Source organism: Acanthaster planci, linkage group LG01 (assembly GCF_054643075.1).
Source record: "Acanthaster planci isolate LZ-2023a linkage group LG01, COTS_SCS, whole genome shotgun sequence".
Taxonomy (NCBI): domain Eukaryota; kingdom Metazoa; phylum Echinodermata; class Asteroidea; order Valvatida; family Acanthasteridae; genus Acanthaster; species Acanthaster planci.
In genome coordinates this window covers 39465888-39487932 of record NC_141777.1, presented here as the reverse complement: position 1 = coordinate 39487932, position 22045 = coordinate 39465888, and the positions used below count along the sequence as shown (strand labels likewise).

The window sequence follows — 22045 nt, the reverse complement described above, 5'->3', positions numbered from 1 at the left end:
ATTAATATGGTGAAACTCACTCTACCTGAGAAAGAACATCAGCAAATACTTTGAAGAGAGGGTCGGATAGGGCTAGAGAGTTGACGAATTTTAAGATTCTGCTAGCACTGTTAGGTCATAATTATAATTTATTTTAGTAAAATGCATTGGAAAAATTGGTGCTGAAAGAAACACTGGTCTTGAATGGCAAGTAACCTCACACAGAATTACACTAACTACATGTACATGTAGTCGTACACTGTCTCACCATTGACTTTATTATACTAAAGAACGTCAGTTATGAACATTTTTACATCGCAAACTAAACATAAATCTCAGCACTTTCCAGGACTCCCAGTACAGTGTCTATCCATTTGGAATTCGAATTGCTCCGTTTGGAGATTTGTCAGTGGGCACTCGGCTATTAAACGACAACAAAAAGGTCCTCGACGCCAATTTCATCAATACCCAATACACGTGGCACTAGCACCAATAAATATATCTGTCACGTGTATTGAAGTTCGAATCGCGCTCTTCTCCAGGAAAAACTCAGCTGTTGTACTGGGACATGCAAGGGGCATGTTGGTGCTTTAATAAATGTAATATACGACTTTTCTGAACAAAATAAGCAGTAAAACTCCATTTATACCGGATTAACGATACAGAAATTATAATATATGGGTAAAACAATGAGCTCTTGTGAACAAAAATTACAACGTTAAATTACTTAATTCTTATCGATAAGTCTTCTCCTGATATTAATGATTTGTGTTAATGCAATTGGCCTACAACTTTAATTTGTACACTCGTGGATTAACAGAAATACAACATGAATTTACGCCAACTTCATTTGAAATAATTTTAGATATGACTGGAACCTTTATGGCCAAGTTAACTTCATAGAACCTTCGAAATTACCTATATAAATTTGTCTTTGCAGGGAACAAAAACTAGGACAATTATTTCGGAACTACCTGGTTTAGGAGGAAATGCAACCAGAAGACTGGGGCTTAAAATTACAAGGGAAATCCCTGTGACTCAGACAGCTCTCAATATTACACCCACTTGGTCCTTCAGTTTCGCTTCTTGTTTTCCTTGTCATATTTATGTGAAAATTAAACAAAATGCGGCAGGCTTTCCATATTACAGCAAGACGAAAACTGTTTTTTTGTGTCAAATACAAGGTATGCGATCGACTGTCATGCAGTAGTTTTGCTTTTACTGTCTGATGTCTTAACACTGCAGGTTAGTATACATCTAAATCACTAATATACGCACTTGTATCTTTTTCATAAAGAATTCTTAAATTTGGTTCTCAAATTACTCTGGACAGACTTCCCTCCAGTACAAGAAACTTGTAAAACTCCAATCAAACGTACATGAATGAGGCTGTACGATTAACACCATAAACCTACTCCTAGCTCACTGTCTCCTAGTAATCCACATCGACATGTACAATGTAATTTCCAAAAAGTTTCTATGAATTAAGAATTATACAGTTTGAAACAAATTCAATTAATATATATATATAAAACAATGCTTAACTTGTCAATGACTGAAAAGGAAAACTAAGAGTGAGCCATATATAAGCAAAACCCAAAATCTATTTATTACGAATACAATTCATTTATATCATTACATACCACCATTACGTATCTTTATACCGGTATGTACACCAAAACTGCATCTTTGCATGGCTTAGAGCGGTCTATATAGAAATAGATGTGCTGTATTATTACAGCACCGGCCTTTTTCAAACTTTGTGTTTGTTACTTTTTTACTGATTCAATTCCCAATATGTGAAAGTGTACTTTAGGTTACAGGTGGTGCACTGCTGATTTCAACAGAGTTTGTTTTTTTGTCTTATGTAATCAATTAGAGCATCATGTATAATGAGTTTGGAAACTTTCATGGTGAAGGTGGCACATTAAGAACAAGGTTTGTGGTAGCAAGCCTTGCAGTTAACATCATGGACCAAAATCTGGCTTTTTTTATGTTATGACATAAAGCCTTCTTTGGAAAAAGGGGCAATGTTACCTCAAGTTATCTGTGAGGACAAAAAGCCTGAGTTGGTGAGTCTTGAAAAGTGTTTGTACAGCATTACTGTTAGTGGATGGCAAAGTAGTTGTGCTAACTACTACGGAATAAGTGTGCCCACATCAAGCAGTTGAACCTGGCATAAATTACAAGGAATCTTCTACTGTTGTATCGCTATTTGAAGCAACTTTAGCCTATGATGCTACTGTAACTAGCATGTCCTTCAATGTACTGATTCCTCATGATTCAATGAAAAGACAAAGGTTCTGTTTAAGGAAAAATCAAATGCCAGTCTATTCAATGCAATTAACACCTAACTGTACAGAAAACTGTAATGAAGTTTTAATACAAACTTAATTAATGTACATTCAGTTACAGGTAAATACACAGGAAGAATCCTCAAATGCTTCCTCCATGCACAGCAACCCTCTGAAAAGAAAGCATTTTATAAATTAATACACAGTTTAGTCAAGACTGAAAAACCATGGAGGAATTCACTCTTTACTGTCCCTGTATTCTGATGTCAGAATAGATCATCTCATTGTCATCATGAGGGTGCTTCTTCACGTACATCATGATCTGACTGTCATCAGAGAGATCACACGGCCTGTCGCCTTCAAAGTTGGTAACATCTGTATCAGCCTTACTCTCAACGAGCAGCATTACTATGGCTTTCAACTGACGGCCCACAGCTAGGTGTAAAGGTGTGCAGAGGTCATATGTCATGGCATCCACATCAGCATCCAACACATTGACGAGGTGATGGGTGAGCATGAGGCTGCCCATCTCAACAGCATAATGAAGAGCCGTCCTGCCACTTTTGCCATCTGGGGCATTGATGTTGGCACCTAGTTGGACTAGGTAGTCCAGGTGTTCCAAATCACCAAGGAACCCCAAGATATGGATGCATGTAAACCCTGTAATGAGACAACCGTGATAAAGTTGGTAAAAGTAAGCAAAAGAATATTATATTTATAAATATTTATTACCTTGAATATTATAACCCAACATGTTACCCCAGCCATAATAGGAGGTTCTTCAAAATTAGTTACCAATTTCATTGTCAGCAATGTTTGTTTTGTGTGACTTTATCTATCTTTATGCAAATCATATGCAAATGAACCAAAGGTCCAATACTACTGTTATGTATCCTATGGTACACTTGTACAAATGCACAAAATAAAGAAAGGATGTACATGTAGTGTTAGGTCTTTTTACAAGAAAAACTTTGTATCTTACACACACATTAACACCTCATAAATCATGCCAACATGCAGCTGTTGATTTTAAAAAATGCTTCATTAAAATGAATCTTTTTATATTGAATGCTTTCTGCCAAATTTTGAATTAAAAGCACATTTTTTTTGCAGCATCAAGTAAGCTGCTGGGAAACCTCAATAAGATCAACAGTTCTAAAATCCCTCTCCAACTTGAGTAATCCCAACATTCTGGCAAAAGCTCTAAAACAAACCCAGGGAAATTTGCTGTATCCATATTTCCTAGGAATCCTGCAACCCTAGCTAGCCATTTCCAAAACAACTTGGAGATGACAGCTAAAACATGTAGTGAGTTCATAAAATGCACCAAGGTTCATATATTATTGTAGTATTCATTGAAGTTTCATTTGAATCAGACAAATATCACGGATACATGTACAAGTAGCATGGAACAATCAGATGTAACAAAATACTAACAAAATTAATTTGCAGACCACTCACTCGTTAGTATCTACATGTAGTCTATAAAACTTCCTCGTATTTTTTATTTCATCTGGGAACTAAAAAATCATAAATAAGTGAACCCAATTATGCTCCCGGGGTTTTTCTGACTAAAATCCGCTTCTTTTTAGTTGGGTAGTCTGACAGGGGATTCCCCTATGCTGTTAATATCTTTAGCTTATTCAACAGTTGACCTTTGAACCAACTGGGCAGAATGCCAGATGTTTGTTAAGTATACACCACTGCTTTTTGTTGTGGTATCAGTTGTTCCTATTACAATGCATGGGTTTTTCCAAGGTTCCCACATGGGGCTTTCCAAGGGGATTTTTCTTGTTTTGCAATACAAAATTCTTTTGTTTAAAGGTCTTCCCAGGGTCTTGAAGCGTTGAGCTGTGTCCAGTTATGCTTTCAAAAACACCAGCATACATGTAGCTAACTTCATTATTAAACCTACAGGCAGACTCAGGAATGTCTGAACTCCCAAGAAACAAGTACATGAAATTTGAATTTCAAGAGTTTGATGGTAGAAAAATAAAGTCCACTGAAAGGAGACAGATGGTTGGAGATTAGGGGTTATTAAAGTAATAAAACATTTCTAAGACTATGTATAGCCCAGTAAAATGCACTGGTGAGCATGAAATATCAACATCCAGTACTGAGGCTACTTGTAAAATAAAAAACAAAAGGCCACATCAGTGCAACAAGGTCATAGTTCATGTACAAAACAAACCCAAGTTGCGACCTTCTTGCACTGATACCACAACAATATAGTATTTTACTGCACAGCTTGACCTTAAGCAATGTAACGAATAACAACTTTTAGATGTCTGTAGTGTGTACTTTGGATAAAGAAACAATGCACAAAACTATCATATTCATGGATGAATTTCCAGTAGTTGATGTAGCCATCATACAACTTATAACGTGCATGCACAATTATTAGGGAATTTTCATGCAAGCGTCATCCCTTGAAACAAAGGTGTTCAACTGAACATGTCTCCTGTTAGGGGATTTCCACTCCTGAGAAACAATGTGTCAGTGATATCTTTTGCTGCATGTTCCAGAAAATTCAGGGTGAATTCCCAGGGACTCTCCAAATCAGTGTAAATATCCTTCAACACTTGCCCCACAGAAGAAAATCCCCAGGGTGAGCAAGCCCCAAGTCAAACTGGACCTAGCGGCAGCTCCTCACCTTCAACTCCAGTAACCTGTTAACTGTTAATATTGTAAGTGATCCACCCAAAAAGGAAGTGTGACATCCAGTTATTGTCGGATCTACTGCTGTTTCCTCCAAACAGCTACATGTGTTGTTAAAGCTTTTTTACAATGTACATCCTGTCTGGAAATTACAGACCCATTGCAGTACACTGGTATTACAAATTTCCCTAAAACTGAATCAAATGAATTGGTTGCATCTACATGTAGAAATCTTTGCAAGATTTCTGGGTTTTTTTTGTAGCAGCTTGGACAAGTAACATGAAATCACATGACTTTGATTTGTGGGGGTGCTCATCCTAAATGGTGCAGGGTTACTAAGGAGGTGGCCCCATCCCCGCCCATCACACCACAGTGAGTATCTACAAACGTTGATTTTAATCTTGAGCAACGGGTCAGGAAAAAGGTGGACTTTAAATGTACCCTGCATTGCGAACAAAAACCCAAAATGGCTAAAAAATGTGCTTTTGGCCAAATCTTGGCTATTATTTTAACCTCCACTGGCTGGAACCCTGAAAATGATCCACTTTCAAGTCAAGTTATTGAAAGGAACAAGAAAGAACTTGCCTTCAAAGTTTCTCAGTTCCAAATCCTGTGGTAGTTGCTGTACCCTGGCTGCAGTGTGCTGGACCATCCCTTTCTGCAACTCCAGTGGTGAGATTCTTTCGGTGAGCGCTCGGATGCATCCATCATCGGACAGCTTGCAAGCGATATGGAGAGGAGTGTCACCATTGCGATCAATGGAATCTACCTGTGCTCCCGCAAGAATGAGCGCCCGGCAGATTACCGGCTGTCTAGTCAACACACTCAGATGCAGAGGAGTCTGTGAAGAAAAAAATAGGCCAAACAAGGTTCAAGTTAATTAGTTCTGAATGATTTTACTATGAGGTCCCTTACGCCTTTCATTTAGGCAAACTCTGGAGTGGTAAAAACTATAGAAAATGCAGGTTGTCAATTTTAGTAGCAAAAAAACATGGTGAGTCTGCTTTCAAATTAAAACATACTGACAATGACTGTTAACAAGAGAATATCATGCCGGACATACCTGTGCCAAATCATTTCTGATGTTCAACAAGTCAGGGTCCAATGTTAATCTGATGAAATTCACAGCTATGTCTTCTTTCTGATGGATGATTGCAAGATGAAGTGGCCTATTCACAAATAGAAAAACTTTATTAAATTTGTTTGAGCATTATAATCCGAATATTTATTGAAGCACACAACTCCAAGACAGATCCACACCCATTTCTCTTGGGGGGTGTAACCTTTTAAGGCCCCCCTCGAGGCTTTTAATATGCTCTTTAAGGAAGGGAAAATAAATAGATCAGAAAATTGATGTGTTTTTTGTTCCTGGACAGCACGCATTAGTACAAGAGGTGCATGTGTATGCTACAACATGTAACATGTATGCTCACTCATTTCGTGGACACTGCATCACTGAAAACAGCAAATACAGCTTACTATTGTGATAAAATAATTCACAAAAATATCAAAATCAATGTCCCAAAGACTTCCAAGTTGTCTCCTACATGTACATGCCTTAACTTTCATCACATTTTATGGTACATGAAGCTGATATTTGCAGTTCCCATGAAAGGGAACATGCAAAGTTTTGTGGCTAATAGAGTTTTAATTGTGTAACTCTGTTCTAGCCCAACCCCCCAACACAATGTATGTGAAATGAATTTCTCAGTGAAAACTTCCATCCAGTAAGTTCACCAGTTTAAACTTTAGAAAAAAATGTCAGGTTCTCTCCGGGAATTCCTGTGGAATTTCCTATTGTTCAGTTTCCAGGGAGATGTCTGATCACTTTCGATTAAATTGTCAATCTACTGTTTCACTTTTAGACACATCCAGGGACATAAACAGAATTACAAATTCAACCTTCACTTTCAATGACACTTACATTTCATAACTTTACACGGAAAGAAATCCATGTACAGATGCCAACAATTTTTCCCTGTAATGACCTGTTAGCCATCTGGAGGCAACAAAAATGTCCCATAAAGTCAAATTTGGCAGCAAAAATGTTGAGGTATTTACTCGGAAAAACAATTTTTCTGACCAGTCTTATAGGATTTGTGCTCAGTGTACCAACTGGTGTAACATGGAACTCTTGTCCCTTCACAGGTTTATTGGTCTACATGGGTTGTAAAAATGACTTATAAAATGAAATGCAACTTTTAGCCGAGTCCATTTAAGAGCAAACTCTTTTTCATGACTTGAAAATTACAAGTGCTTTGAAATCATCTAGCTGTACCGTGCATGAACATGATTAATAATGCGCATACATTGGAAGTACCGCCCACATAAATCTCATTGTGACAAATGGCAGTTCTACACAACACCACATCCCATTTATTGAGAACTGCGTGTGTGGCATGGGGAAATCCCTGGGTTTTTTCCCCTTCGCATGCAAGTCAACAATGTGGCTGAAGGTTTACAGATCTAAAACTAACTGACTTGGCAATAGGAGAAAAACCTAGAAATGATGCACTTACAACAATAAAAATTCAACAAGTTCTGTCATGTCTGGCTTAATCATTAAAGCAAGGTAGATATAAAAATGTAACATTGATACAATTTAGTTTGCTAATTGGAAAATTGTAAATCTCTGTTCCTGACTCCTTAAAAGTTCCATCTTTCCAAAATTTTCACATAGGCCTACACGTACTGAACAAAATGCTAAGATTTAACTTACGTATCTCCTTCCTGGTCCTGATCATAGGCATCATCTGTGAGATACCGACCGTGGCCGGAACGGTCTGTTTCATCCGTTGGAACTACCGTTGAGGCTTCTACACCACTGAGGTGACTGATCCCTTCCCCGGTTGCTGGGCTATCGACAAAAGCTTCGTCATCTACTGCTGTGTTTAGCTTAGTATCTGTCCGTGATTCCTGATCCTTGCACCTCTCTAATGATGACGAAATGTGAAGATTGCCCAGTCGTTGTGAGAGTGGGGATTCGTGTTCATTTATCGATGTAAGAGGGCTTTCTGTACGCCCGGAGTCAGTACTGAAACAAAACGAAGAATCCACAGAGCGGTACGAGTCAATGCCCGAGTCGTGTGAGTCAAACCTGTCGCTTGTCCCCACTCCAGACAGGTGTCGGTATTTAGGGTCGAATGGTAGATTCTTCATTTTACTAGAGGCTTCGGCCGGACTTTCCATAGCACAATCTGTCTCAACATCACACGGTAGAGACATTTTCAGGACAATTTGTAAGCTGGACGCCAGAGAAACGAAACAAGCAAAATGGCCGCTGTGAGTTAATGGTAAGCAGCCGTACGTTCTGTTCGTTTAACTTTGCTAACTTTGAAGACCAGGCAGTTGTCAGCAATATAATATAAAAAGCACAAAATCACTCAGATTTCCTTACAAACGACGCAGTTTGCTACCAGAAATGAGCACGTCTGTCACGCTGAATTCCTTGTACAAAACTGTCGATCTTCGCAACGTATCCTGCATTCACCGCGCCGGCCAAGCTGGGGAATCCCCTGTACTGAATCGTTTGCTGATTGGGTATAAAGGCCACGTGAGTAAATGTAGCCAATGAGAAGATCGTATTCTGGGGAATCCCATCGATGATTGTTTTCCGTTGAATTTAACTCAGAGAGAAAAAAACCAGAGACCATTGATGGGTGAACGTCGATGACATGTATGGGTTGGGCCCATTTCATCATGTTGTGACACAATGAATCAAAATGTTAAAAGGGTGCACATTGGCTGTCACTGAACTCTTTTTCTGTTACACAAGAGTTATAAAAGTTGTCGGTTTTGAGAGGAGACTATTTTTCACACCCTGAGGGCGCTTCTCTTGTGGAAAGATTTTATTATAGAAATCAGTGGTGGAAATATCTCCTTTGAAAAAAAATCACCCCCCCCCCCCACATATTAGCCTTCATTCAAGTCTTTTCACCCCAGCGTGCTGTGTAAAACAAAATTAATGCTCGCCGGACATCGTCGTCGCGGGGTCGGGGTTCAGCCGACCATGGAGGTAGAATCACATGAGCCGACGTATGCCCCATTTGACAGATACAAACTTGACCAGATAACGAGAAACTATTGCTTCATTCGATTGTTCGGTTTCCATCTTCATTTCGTAAATTCTGGATCCGCTAGTGGAACACAAACAATAATTTATAGTGTCTCTCATCCGAGTCGAACGTCGTGCTCCCCTCCGAGATTTTGCCCCAAAACATTTTGAATTTAAGACGATCGATTCACAGTGGTGCGCCTCCAAGTGTTTGCAACGCGTTGACCAATCACAGTGCACGAAATCTGTCGACGCTTTCTAAACGCGCATCGGGTCGACAGATTTTGCACACTGTGATTGGTCAACGCGTTGCAAACTCTTCGGGGCGCACTCCTGTGAATCGCCCGTATTTGTGGCTTTAAAAATTTGGCAGGGTGAAGTTTCGTCAGATAGACTTACGAGGTTGTTACCATCGCTTCGCTATATTTATTTTTTATTGTATGTATTTCCTACCAGTGCATGTAAACCATATTACTACTAAATTCTAAGTGAAAATGTTGCCCTCTCTTTTAACAGTAATGGGGCAAAAGTACAGTTTGGAGGAAAATCGCATATCAAAGGAGATTTGTCCACAAACTTTGGGTAGCCCATACAAACCCTGAGAGATGTCTTTTAAGTTTGCTAGCCACTCACAGCACTTAATTGGGTTTATAAAACGAAATAAGTTGACCAGAGAAATATATTGATTGCAGTATGCAACTCCTATATGAACGCCTAATTCATGTGTACTTAGGCATATTATGTTTTTAAATCAAATGAGGGTTTTTGATTAATCAATAAAAATATAATGAAGTTTCATCTTTTGATGTTGGTGATAATGACGTTCCATATTCGCCAATCTGCCTATTTAAAGTTACTAATAATTAGTTTAAGCAGGAGAGAAAGGATTTGGCCCTATTCAAGTTTTATTTCGAGTTGTAGTAAACTGGTTCACCATTCTTGAGCTGAGCAGAAACTAGCGGCGTAGCCAGGATTCTGCGCGGGGGTGGGGTGGGGGGGAGGAGCTGATAACTGAAAGGAACCAGCGATCACAGCCAAGGCGTACACGTCAAGGTCTACAATCCATCAACCGCTACAAACCTCAGAGAAGAACCATGTGTTTACAAAACGAGACCGTATATGCAAATGAGTGCAATGAGTTTTACAGCATGCAGGTTGGACGGACGCGACTAATGATGATTAGCCCTGCCCAGTAATAGTAATTTAAGCCTTCAAAAAGATACTGCTGTACGTATAGATGCAAATTGCGTGCATCTCCAGATGAGAGTATAGTGGGATTGCACTTCACGTTTTTCAGTGGTTCCCTGCCATGTCAAAGCTATTTTGCAGAGTTTCACACATGGACTTTCACACGTTCTCCATGTTTTTTGCCCCTTATTGATTGAAATTTAGTCATAGTTTTGTTATATTTCCCTGTTTTATACGCAATATTTACTTGTACATGTAAATGTTTAACTTTTTCATTACTTGTTTTGATGTGAATGACCGAATGGAATATGCCGTCTGGGATAATAAAGCTGAATTTAATTGATCGTAAGCTAAAGACAGTTGGAAATACACCATCTTCGATACATCAGCATCGACACCAATAGCTGTAGATTTTGGTGGAAGATTAGGCCTACTCTTTTTTAATCGAATTTATGTGCTCTTCTATTGCGTATACATATTCTTTATGATTGTCACTCTGATTCATTTACTCGTGACTGACGCAGTAAGTGAACTTCAAAGTTCACAGACAATCGTACAAAGTGGTGCTGTTCACTTATTTATTTTTGTAGCATGAAGAAATTGTAAAGTGTTCCACAATTACCGGTAACCATTGCTTACGTACATAGAGAGCTTACGGCAGCAGCTAGACAAAGGTCACTAGGCGCCAGCGTTGTGTAAGGTCGATCAGATGGTCCGATGCTATGTTAGATATGGGTCATGCAGATATGACAACAATAATGTTGGAGTGCACTGCATGCGTGGGACCTTTTCCCGATTTTTTTTCTCCCGATTTCGAAACTTGCTCGGTATCGATGTGACCCATACCAACTTCTAGTTCTGAATTATGAGTAAGTTAGTCATGAATACTTGGAGCTGGTACCTGTTCCCTCTATAAACTTAGAAAGCTAGAATTCTTCAAGTTGAAGAATTCAATTCATTTTAAAACTGATCAGGAGCATCTATTAAAGGCTGTTTATATCTTCATTGTGTCTTCGACGATTAATATGATTTTAACAAAAAATATCTCCGTCGGATTAATTTTCTGGTGAAAAATCATTTTGTTTTACAATTAAGACATTTCGTGAATTAATTCTCAAGTAAACTCCAGTTTGAGAAACTATTCGACCAATGTCCTCTGTTGCCCTTCCCAGGTCCCGTACAGTCTGCACGAGAACAACGGTACGCCTCTCATGTATTCATTTGGCGGGCAAAGGTTACGAGCGTTATCAATTTCACTGGCAGTGGACCCAAAAACTGACTACAAAATTTATGAGTAGTCGCATACAAGGGTGCAGTCCACTGATTCAAGTGATAATTTCTACTGAGTCATTAGCATAAAAAGCGCCCCCATAGTTTCCCTTTTTAAAGTTTTAAAGGAGATTGTTTGGCCGAGAAAACGGAAGGATTGTGGATATATGGGCAAGGATCGACTCCCTTGGTTTAGGGACTTCCATCTGAGGGAACAGTTAATTACGGTTGAAACGGTCCTAAGTGCCCCATAAAGTAAAGGGGTGCAATTTAAAATGGCTGCGAGCAGGCTTAGGAACTGTCACTTTTGGGAGTGAATTTATTTCGTGTGAATAATGAAAAATGTAACAGTTCACCAAAACTTGAAAAGAAATGGAAAGACCAAGGACAAGACAATGATTTGATTTTTGTTTGAGAAACTCGAGTAATGTCGGCTTGCAGCCCTGAACTTCGTAGATATATTAAACAGTTTTCAATGGGGCTTGAATTACTGCTCTCCATCCTAAAATGTATGGAAAAATTAATTTAATCATGGCTTCGTAACCTGCATTGAAAGAAAGTATTCCTCTGGAGCACGCCGTGTGGGGCAGTGGGGCAGCGGCTTTCGCAACATGAATGACATTGAGAATGGGATGCAAAATTGTCCACGAACCCTAACTCTGTGCCATGAACAAAAGAAAAAGGTCGGTTATCGTACTTACGAAGTGTTACATCTGTCCGTGGAGAAAGTCGTTGTCGTTGGAGAAAGTTTTGAGCTGGATCAAAGACGAGTTCCCAAAGGATTTGCTACTACTTTGTAGCTTTGCTACTAGATGTCCTGCCATTACAAAGTCCAATTGTCTCTAAAGATACTTCTCATATGGTGGAAAGATCAACCTGCTGGTGTCGCCATTATTTCCATCGCAGTGAGGCTATAGGAAGAGCTCTGCGATTTAGTGGAGTACGTCAGATTGAATCTCGACCCTAGCACAACCATTGTTCACACGGATGACCTACTTGATGCCACCTATCTATTGCGAGAGGATGGGTATACCCAGCAAGAAATGAGACCGAGGGGTACCCCCCCCAACATGTCCAATCCCTATACACATTCCAGACAATTGTTACTTAACACACCCCCCCCCCCAAGATGTCTGAAAGGAATTCCCCAGATTCCTGCGAGACAATGACCAACACAAAGCAGGGGGGTTCTCTCCGTCTCATACCTTGCTGCATATGAGGATGGCATCGCTAGTGTTGCTCTCAAAGCTTGACCTGCAGGGGATGACACCGTGAAATAGTGGATAGCTCAGTGTCTCTTGAAAGGTGACGAATTGCTGCGTTTCTACAAAGCAGCTTTTGAGAGTACGGAGTTTTTGAAGCCCAAACCGCCCGGTACCTATTAGGGACACATTACGTGAAGACGTTCATTTGCACAAAGACAGAATTTCGGTATTGGAGAGAAAATAGATCGGTGGCTGTTTCAAGTGTCGACGGCTCTTCTGTCATGGGGCTGCACTCGCCGGTTGACGGCTCGGGAGACAGGGTTGGAGAGTGCCTGTCCCGAGCGGTCATGGCTCCACATCTCAACCAACAGATCCAAGTTCCGTCGCTTCTTTGACGGTGAGAACGTATCCGTATACGGTCGTAGTAAGTTCTGAGAGGAGGGGGCTCTGATGTCCCCTGCCGGGAGAGCTGAAGGAGGGGGGGGGGAAGAAAACTCTCCGCCCCTGGTTTCACAGGATCGGAGGCCATGACCCTGGATCGAACTATCTTCCGCCCTGGTGGGTTACTTTATGCATCGGGGATTGCACCAGATCTTGAGGGCTGGCTCCGAACCGGATTTGGGTCATTCTTTACCCTACAGGGCTCAGTGCAAGACCCCGGTCCGGCAACACTCCGCCTGTCCGGAGTGGATATGCCAGACGGCGGTGTCTTGCGCTGATCCGGACCCGCGGTCAAGCCGTTCTCAACTACTGGATCACTTCTTTCAGCCTGAGGATCATACTTGGTTTGCTCGGTTGTCAAGCTCGGCTACGGGGCCGCTTGTTTGCCGGAGGGAGAAGGTAAATCCCTTCCTCGAGAGGTTTCTGTGCTGCATGCTTCCACCAGTCCACCTCCACATCACCAAAGTACGGCTTCGGACGGTTGAAGGGGACCACTTTGGCTTTGGCCCTCCAACGGCCCACCTTCTTCGACCATATACTGGCTGTCCAGGCTCATACCTGACTCCTATCGTTAGGCGATCGTGCTGACGCTTCTGATACACTAGCTCTTGGGCGCTCCATCCTTGCCCTCATCCCGTTCATATATTTGTATGCCTCAACGTCCACTGCCGGCTCTGACTGGCCCACCACTAGATTCAATGGGATCCCTACCTCCCGACCGAGCAATGTTCAGCGTAACCTTCGCACTGTCGTGCAGAAAATAACGGTAGACCATCATCCCATATGGGAGCTGTTCGACCTAGTTGTCCTGATTCTCGTCAACAAATAGGATTAGCATCATTCTTACTGCTATACCATGCCATCCAACTGGGGATGGAATGGCGTGGTGCTGGTTTTGTGCATGTTGAACTTGCAATCACCTTGGTAAATGTCAGCCTCTGATCCGTGTGGATTTCTAGGGGAGTGTCGAACCGAGTGATCGCTTGCTCAACCAGGACCCTTGCAACGTTTCCAATCTCAGGAAACGGAAATGTCTCCACCCTTTTGTGAAGTAGTCGACCGGGCCGCGATTTTTTCCCCAAACATCATCGCAATGGAGTGTACTTTCATGGCATCTGATTGGCTCGTGCGCCACCATTACGTCATCGCCATCCAGTACAACTTTTTTTCACATACGTCATCGCCACATTTTTCTCACAACTAACATGGAGGCGTTGACTTGTATGCATGCGGCTCAGTTTGCATATTTCAGTGACCAGTAGCTCCCACACCACTTGCGAGAAAAATAATTGGAAGATCTGCACTCGCGTGAAGTCTGTCGATTCTTCAGAATGTGTTGCTCCAATGTGGCCTGTGAGAGAAACAAGGAAAACTCATCAAGTTGTTAAGGAACATGTATTGCATTAGGGTTGTATCTACGGATGCCTAGCGAACACCCGGACTATTCTTGCTGATCATTAGATGCGTATCATACAAGAAACTGTTTTCATACGACTGTTTTTAACGTGTTTGTAAGAAGAAGAAATCACCCTTAATTACAGTGAAACACTGTTAAAACACGGTCTCTGGGACTTCACAAATTAATTTAGCAGTGTATTAACAATGCTCTCTTTTAATTCTGTGTTTAACCGTATAACTATTTGTTAGGGCACCAGTTACTGCACAGGTTGAAATTAAACGTGACTGGTCAACGCGGGATTAATGAGCTACAAGTCGTGATTTTGATTGGACGATACTGAAGCATTAATATTCACATTCTTAGTTGAAGCACAGTTCATGACAAAACGTGTATGGTCGGAAGGGATTTCCTAAACTTTCCTTTTCTGCCAACTTTGAAGTTTATGAATATCTTCATCTCAAATTAATAATGCAACACTGTCAGATGAGGATGGCGTGAATAGAAGTACAGAACAAAATGGAAATAGATTAATGTTTTGCAAGTACACTTCTCTCATAGGGCTGGCCTCTTCTTGTCATCCAAACACATAATGCTTTGCAAACGTCAAAAAGGTTTATTGCACCAGCAGCCTATTCTGTGCTAGGTAGGCCTACTGAATGATAGATGGGTGATTTTTAATTTTTTTTTTTTGGGGGGGTAAGTTCCCACCCCTCGGCATTGACATCCATGAACTGTACCAGAAGCTAACTATGCATTGTTTTGAGCATTGAGGTGGGAAATTGTGGAAATTAACGACATCTTCATCAAACTATTCACCATAGATTCGGGTGCTGACATGTCTCCCCATGTTTCCGCCATGAAGGTCCGGCTTTGGTCCACCCACGCCGGTAATCGGGCTTTGCTGCAGCCGATAAATCATCTTCACCGTCGTCCATTCCGCTGGCATCGCGAGCATTGGAGGACATGTCGGAGTTGCTATCGGCCAACAATTCGTGCAAAATGTGATTGCTCGTTTATTAGCTGTGTGAAACATTACATGTCAGGTAAGTGAAAAAAAGTGGCAACGCTGCGCGTACCCACGCTAAACTTTTACCGCAGCAAAGGATGCCCGCCAGAAGTGGGTTTTCAAGTGAGGGCGTCTTTACGCTTTCGACAACCTACCGGTTAGATTATTCCTGAAGGGCGCGTCGGTAGCGACGGGGTTGTAATTTTTCGTGCTCATCTGGAAACTGTGGCATGAAAAGGGGGTGTTTCATTTGTGCCTTTTTGGCACGGTGGTGCTGAAGGGGTTAAAAACCAGCACAGCTTGATCGGGAGCCAATGCAATGAACTAAGAAGGGGAGTAATATGACACCTTTGGGGAGATTTGTAATCGATGGCCTTGCCGCCGAATTTTGGATCCTCTGTAACTTAGGCTGTTGACAAGCAGGCAATCCATAGAGCAACCCATTGATCCAAACGACTAGTAATGAAAGCTTGGCCAGTGATCTCGTTGAATAGCTGTAAACCAAGGTTATTGCCTTGGATGACATTATAAATTTACTCATGCACATGCAAATTTGCATGAATTTTCTCAGAATAACAATGATGAGGCATCATACCGCCTTTCAAATGGCTCAATAAAAATCGAAAAAAACAGTTTACAGGGGCATAAAAGATTAATAACGAGAACTGCATTAGATTCCAGTGTTCAAATATTCAAATGCTTTGTGACAAAACGAAATATTTTGTACACCTTCTAAAACAACACAAATATCTTCAGGCCTATCTTTCTTTTACTAGTCGGCCTAACTTGAGCTTATTGTGCCATTAAGTAGCCATAAATCAAATTTCTTGAAATGTTTGAATTTTTTTTTAGGTGGACTTGTACACCAGCGGCATGATATACCACAGTCTTGTGTTTTGCTTTCTGCCACGATGGGTTTTAAGAAGTCGGGGGCCAACGGAAACAGATCCTGAGGGAGTATCTTGATATCCACACTGGAATTTTTATCCCGAAGTAGCTTGTTCATTACTATTTGATCAGGCTCGTACGAACCTTTTTTCTTGCTGGTGTCATCCAAATTCGCTCCCAAAATTAATAGTTGCATTGGTCGGTTTCAGGTATAAGAAGCCAGCATTAAAAAGTTTGGCTTCCATCTGGTTGGAGCCCTGCATCTGAGACAAATGTCAAAATCGCCTTGAAAGTATGGAAATAGATTCACATGGCTTCTTGTTAGGTTTAAATGCAACAGGAGAAATATGATTGTAATCTGGAAAACAAAAGCCACGACATTGTAACTTCGGGGGAGTCATTGTCAAAATGTGAAGTCATGGGAATGAACGGTTCAAGTCTTAAACACAAAATAAATAATTGATTTGGGACTAATTACATCCATTTGGCTTTTCCGCTTTTTGCGAAAAAGGTGTTCTTTAGCCTTTCCGGCGTTTCAGCGAAACAGTTTTTGTTTTTCGTAAGATTTTTTTTTGTTCTTTTGTAAAAACGGCATTCTTTCAATTTTTTTTACTTTTTCGCAATTTTTTCGGGGGGGGAGGGTCGGGGGCTTTTTGGCAACTATATTTAAATATCTTAAGGAAATAACTGCGTCAGACAATAGTGACATTTTTTGCCAGAAGCACTGTCAGTTTGAAGAAAAAATAAATATTCATACGTTTTCAAACGATCGCCCATCCGTGTGAACGGTCGTTGGAAAATACCGTTGGCGGGCTAAGCCACTGTGTGAAACATTTGACACACCTAAAAATGCTTTAAAAAAAATCTTACTTAAATGACGTCTGTGAAAGAAAATCGAAACAAAGATCACAACTAAAATGTTCCCGTGTATTATGAACGAGATTTGAGGAAGAAAATAAATTGGAGCAACGGGCATAAAAACAATTCCCAGTTTCGTCAAGGTGAGCTCTCGTCCTATCCTCTAATCACTTGGAGGCAAGCATTAAATTATATGTTCTGACTTCTGACTTGAATTTCATGGTATGTTGATTTTTCAATTAGAACTGATGGATGAGGGAAAATCTTTCTGAATCAAAAATGAAAATGGAAGAAGGAAATACTGACGTGGAATTTTGTGCACCGCTGTCAGATAGTCCTTGAGATAAACCATGAGGTGTTTGAAAGGATGGAACGGAAGAAAACCCAGCCTTGTGTGACCGCGTACATTACTTCAGTTATTCTTATAATGCAGATGTACCGCTAGCGGGTTTAACACCTTCACGAGCGTAGTTACGTTTCTGGTGTAGGCCTACCCTAATGTGTCGCACTTTGGTTTTTGTCTCTAATGCCTTGCTGAAGCAGTATTTTTATTTCAGAGTTCACCACAAGTGAAAAATCCAAATACATGTATTCTGTTTAAAAATCTCGATTTAACGGCAAAGTTCCTATGAAACTTTATTCTGGCTCAATTTCCCGAATTTTCTTTCTGAAGTGCAGAATGAACTCTTTTAAAATGACTCAAAAGTACACAAATAATTGTCTAACAAACTTGTGGTAACGTCAGTAACTGCAGATTTTTCTCACGTGCGCTACGTTGGGGAATATTCGGCTGAATTCTTGTCCGGCTTGGTTCAACAGCATGTATTATGAAGGTCACATTACCAGACTAGATACAGTAAAATTTAACCAAATGAATTTGAGGTTTCCGAGACGTTTGGCATGTATGAGGAAAGTGAAGTGAAAGTCGAAGTTTGCCACGTAAGGGGACTCTACTAGCTTCGTGACCTCGCGTGGGCGTTGTTTTGGCAATACGCCCTGTGGACTGTGAGTTGGTCAGTCGATCAGTCAGGTGAGAGATACATTAAGGTTGCAGATCAGTAAATAGATCCAAAGTTGCTGTCAAATTCTCTTGGCACGTGTACTATAGGGTTTGTTTAAAAAAGTGGTTGAAAGCCAGGGACAGGACTGCCAGCTTGTATTCCTGAAAGTATCGGACCAAACGAAGCCTTCCAAATCGCTCTATTTTGAAATGGAGTGTAGGGCACCAATTTCAAAATGGCGATGGGCCTCCTGACTGCTTTTTATTTTCTCTGGAGAGAAATATCTTCAAAAGCCGTCGGTTAAGCCACTAAAAATGAAAAGAAAATGAAAGAGGGGAAGTGAGATTTAATATGATATGTGTCTTGAACACCTACGAAAGTTGTTTCTTTCCTGATTTTTGGAAGTGGTGATATTTATCACTGTTGTCTATGGCAGCCTATTTACTGGTCTGTACCCTTAAGCTTTGACCATTGTAAAAAAATATGAACAGTGCTTTTTTTACCTTTTGCAAGTAGTAAACCCAAAACATTATAGACAGGATGATAAGGGGTATATGTTGCATTATTCATGTAGAAACCAATAGTTTTACCCAATTTTACGGAGTTTTACCCAATTGACATAAATCTTCGCGAGGGGTATGACGCAAACCGAGGCACATGCTTGCCTTCTGACCGGTCCGACCTTGCAGAAGCAAGCGCAAAAAGTTGCGTGAAGGTATTCTACGATTTGGGTCCAAACCGCAGTTTTTTGCCATGCAAACGAGGTGTGCTGCTGCTACGTGCAACAAAACTACTAAGGATGGTGTGAGTCTACACTTTTTGCTACCGATCCTAACTTACGGAAAATGCAGGCAGCAAAAGTCACGACTACCAGGGCGAAGTTGGACGGACTCAGTTTGTACTTGGCCCTGTGAAGTGACCACTTTGAGCCGACGTGCTTCGCAAATGGATTGCATGGCTCCATGTAGGGTTGAGTCCCCAAAGCGATTTCTTCCTCGTTTTTGCTTGACGCAACATCTAACTTCTAACTCTCCGGATCAGAAGAGAATGATTATCGTCAGATCTAACGTTAGAATCGGCTGAATATGATGGTGGAGACAACACAATTGAGATTTTTTGTTCTGCCATTTTGCGAAATAGATTTTATCAGCGTGTCCGTATACATAATCCGGCAGCCAGAGGGGAGAAACCTGTTTTGTTGGATATACATCAGTTTCTTTGGACATTCTGAGCGAGAAAGTAATAATGAAGCCGGAAAGTACAATTTTTTTGAAACTTACAATAATTTGAAATGGGCAAAATCAAGTAAAATCATCACCTTTTCAAAGCAATTCCGATACAAAAGGGATAACAAACATAATAACATACGATCGCTGTTTGTCAAGCTGACCCGCGCTTACAATCTTCTAAAGGTTGGCACAAGTTACTAACAATGGCCACAGCAGCATGCGCTTAAAACTGTTTTCCTTCTGTCGCCCTTCTTTACCTCTTATACCCACATTATTCCATCCAACTTCCACATGAACCACATACTGAAGATGTACTCTTGCACGGTACTGCATACTTGTGCCTACTGACGCCCCTCTCAGCTCCAGTGGCCTGTAGCAACAACGCCCAAGTACTATTTATACAAGTTTAAAGGTCAGTGTACATGTACATTATCAAATTCGAGTACTGGTTGACTATCCCAAAACACACTTCCTTTCAGTAACAGTTCACACGTTTCTGAACAGTAGTGTACGTGTATGTATGACAATAATTCAGTCATGGCTTCCCAACTCGGAGTGAACAAAGTGTTCCTCTGGAGTACTCCGCGTTGTGTATCAACGGCTTTCGCAAAATGCATGAGCTTTGTTGATGCAATACAAATTGTGCACGAACCCTACCTCTGTGCCTTCCTTCTAGATGTTGCGAGAGACAAACCACAAAATCCCACTGAACAAGAGAAAATGATTGACGATCGAACATACGAGGTGTTAGATCCGTCCGTGGACGCTGGAGAAAGCTTCGACGAGAAGACATGCACCTTCAGCTGGATCAAAGACGAGTTGCTGTCAGAGAAACATTATCCAGATAAGAAGATCATCTTCTGTAAAGATGTCGCTCATCATCTGGCAGGAAAGTACGACATGCTTCCCGAAGGATTCAAGTACAGCTTTGCCATTCGGCATCCTGCTAAAGTCTACATGTCTCTGAAGATACTTCTTACGCGATTTTACGGTGGAGAGATCGACCTGCTGAAGCTGCCACTTTTTCCATCCGGGTTCGGCTACAAAGAGCTCAGTGACTTGGTGGATTACGTCAGATTGAACTTGGATCCCACCCCAACCATTGTTGATACAGATGACCTACTGGCTGACCCGTCTGGAATCCTACCTGTCTATTGCGAGAAGACGGGCATCCCTTATAGTGACGCTCTCTTATCTTGGCCTGCAGGGAGTGACATTGTGAAGCAGTGGAAGATAGCTAAGTATCTTGTGAAAGGTGACAAGTTGCTGGGTTTCTACAAAGCAGCTTTTGAGAGTACAGAGTTCTTGAAGCCCGAACCGCCACCTGTCATAGACACATTACCAGAAGACGTTCAGAAGTGTGTCAAGGCAACTTTAGGCTACTATGACAAATTACGTAAAGATAGAATTTCGGCATTGCCGAGGAAATAGCAATTGTTTTTGGAATGAAAATAACTATTGGAAAACTGACATTTCCTGACTTCTTTAAATGACTTTACAAATGCTACAGTAAACATTTATCCTGTATTTACAGACGACTCAATCTGATTTACAATCAGGAAGACATAAATATTTTAATTAACATGGTTAACAAAGATCTCGTTCGAACCTCTAATTGGATTAGATCTTTAACATTAAAAGGAATACCTGAATATTATTTATTTATATGTCAAACTCTTTACCAAAGAACATTTACGTTTATTGGTAATACATGTAGGCCTACATGTACTAACTTTGGTAACAAATTTCACCGAATTTCTTATATTTGTTTTCACTGATCGTGATCCAGATCCGTGTGAAACAAAATACGGCCATAATTCTTAATGATTTCCCTTCTCTCAATGAGAAGATACTAAAAGCTAGCGACACACTTTCAGCTTGGACTTTTCATGTTCAAGTTAACAAAAACTACTTGCCACTTGCCAGCCTGAGGCTACAGTGATGCTCGTGTACATTTTAACCCCCCCCCCATTTCTTCTTAGCTATTGTCCAAACTTCCATTGTCAAAAAAGCGTTGAATTTGAAGGACCCAATTATAGACTTCTTTAAATAAATCCTTGCAAAGTTTAGCATCCGAGTCCAATTTCAAATTTTAAATTCAAACAGTTTATTCTCAGTTAAAGAAAAAGTAGCCTTGCCGATTATTTTCAATGTTTTATTGATTTTCTTTAAATATTTATAATTTATTATCATCAAGGGCATAATTTCTTTGTTGTATTTTTACAAATTGATGATGATATACGAATGGTATACGAATCCTGCATTTACGTTGATATACATGTACATTAAAATATTTTGTCTTCGTAACGAGTTTGTTTATTATTTTGCTTTTTTGTTTTATAATATCCTAAAATACTTTTTTAAATCTTTGGATCCTGCAAAAAAGCCTATTCTAATTATAAAATACTGGAAGAGTGTTTGTCAATTCATGTATACACACAAAACAAAGCAATTTACAAAGTGAAATAAAAACGAAAGCAAGAAAGTAAAAGATTATTGTATTGTTCAAAGGCGGATCTAGGGTGTCAACAGGGGGCCAAGAATATTTTACTTTTTGAAGATTTCTGAGAGAAAGG

At 40.5% G+C, this 22045-nt stretch overlaps 2 protein-coding genes across 2 annotated transcripts; one reads left to right on the top strand and one right to left on the bottom strand.

The window, feature by feature from the left end:
* Positions 1-226: 226 nt before the first annotated feature.
* Positions 227-8455, bottom strand: LOC110980555 (NF-kappa-B inhibitor epsilon-like). The gene is made up of 4 exons (XM_022237364.2): positions 7651-8455; positions 5995-6100; positions 5517-5772; positions 227-2933 (listed from the first exon to the last, which is right to left on the bottom strand). Exons 1-4 carry the CDS (start codon positions 8154-8156, stop codon positions 2518-2520), a joined length of 1284 nt encoding a protein of 427 aa, XP_022093056.1. The 5' UTR covers positions 8157-8455; the 3' UTR covers positions 227-2517.
* Positions 8456-17045: 8590 nt separating this feature from the next.
* LOC110980568 (uncharacterized) lies at positions 17046-21776 on the top strand. Its single transcript, XM_022237384.2, has one exon. It carries the CDS (start codon positions 19986-19988, stop codon positions 20898-20900), a length of 915 nt encoding a protein of 304 aa, XP_022093076.2. The 5' UTR covers positions 17046-19985; the 3' UTR covers positions 20901-21776.
* Positions 21777-22045: the final 269 nt, after the last annotated feature.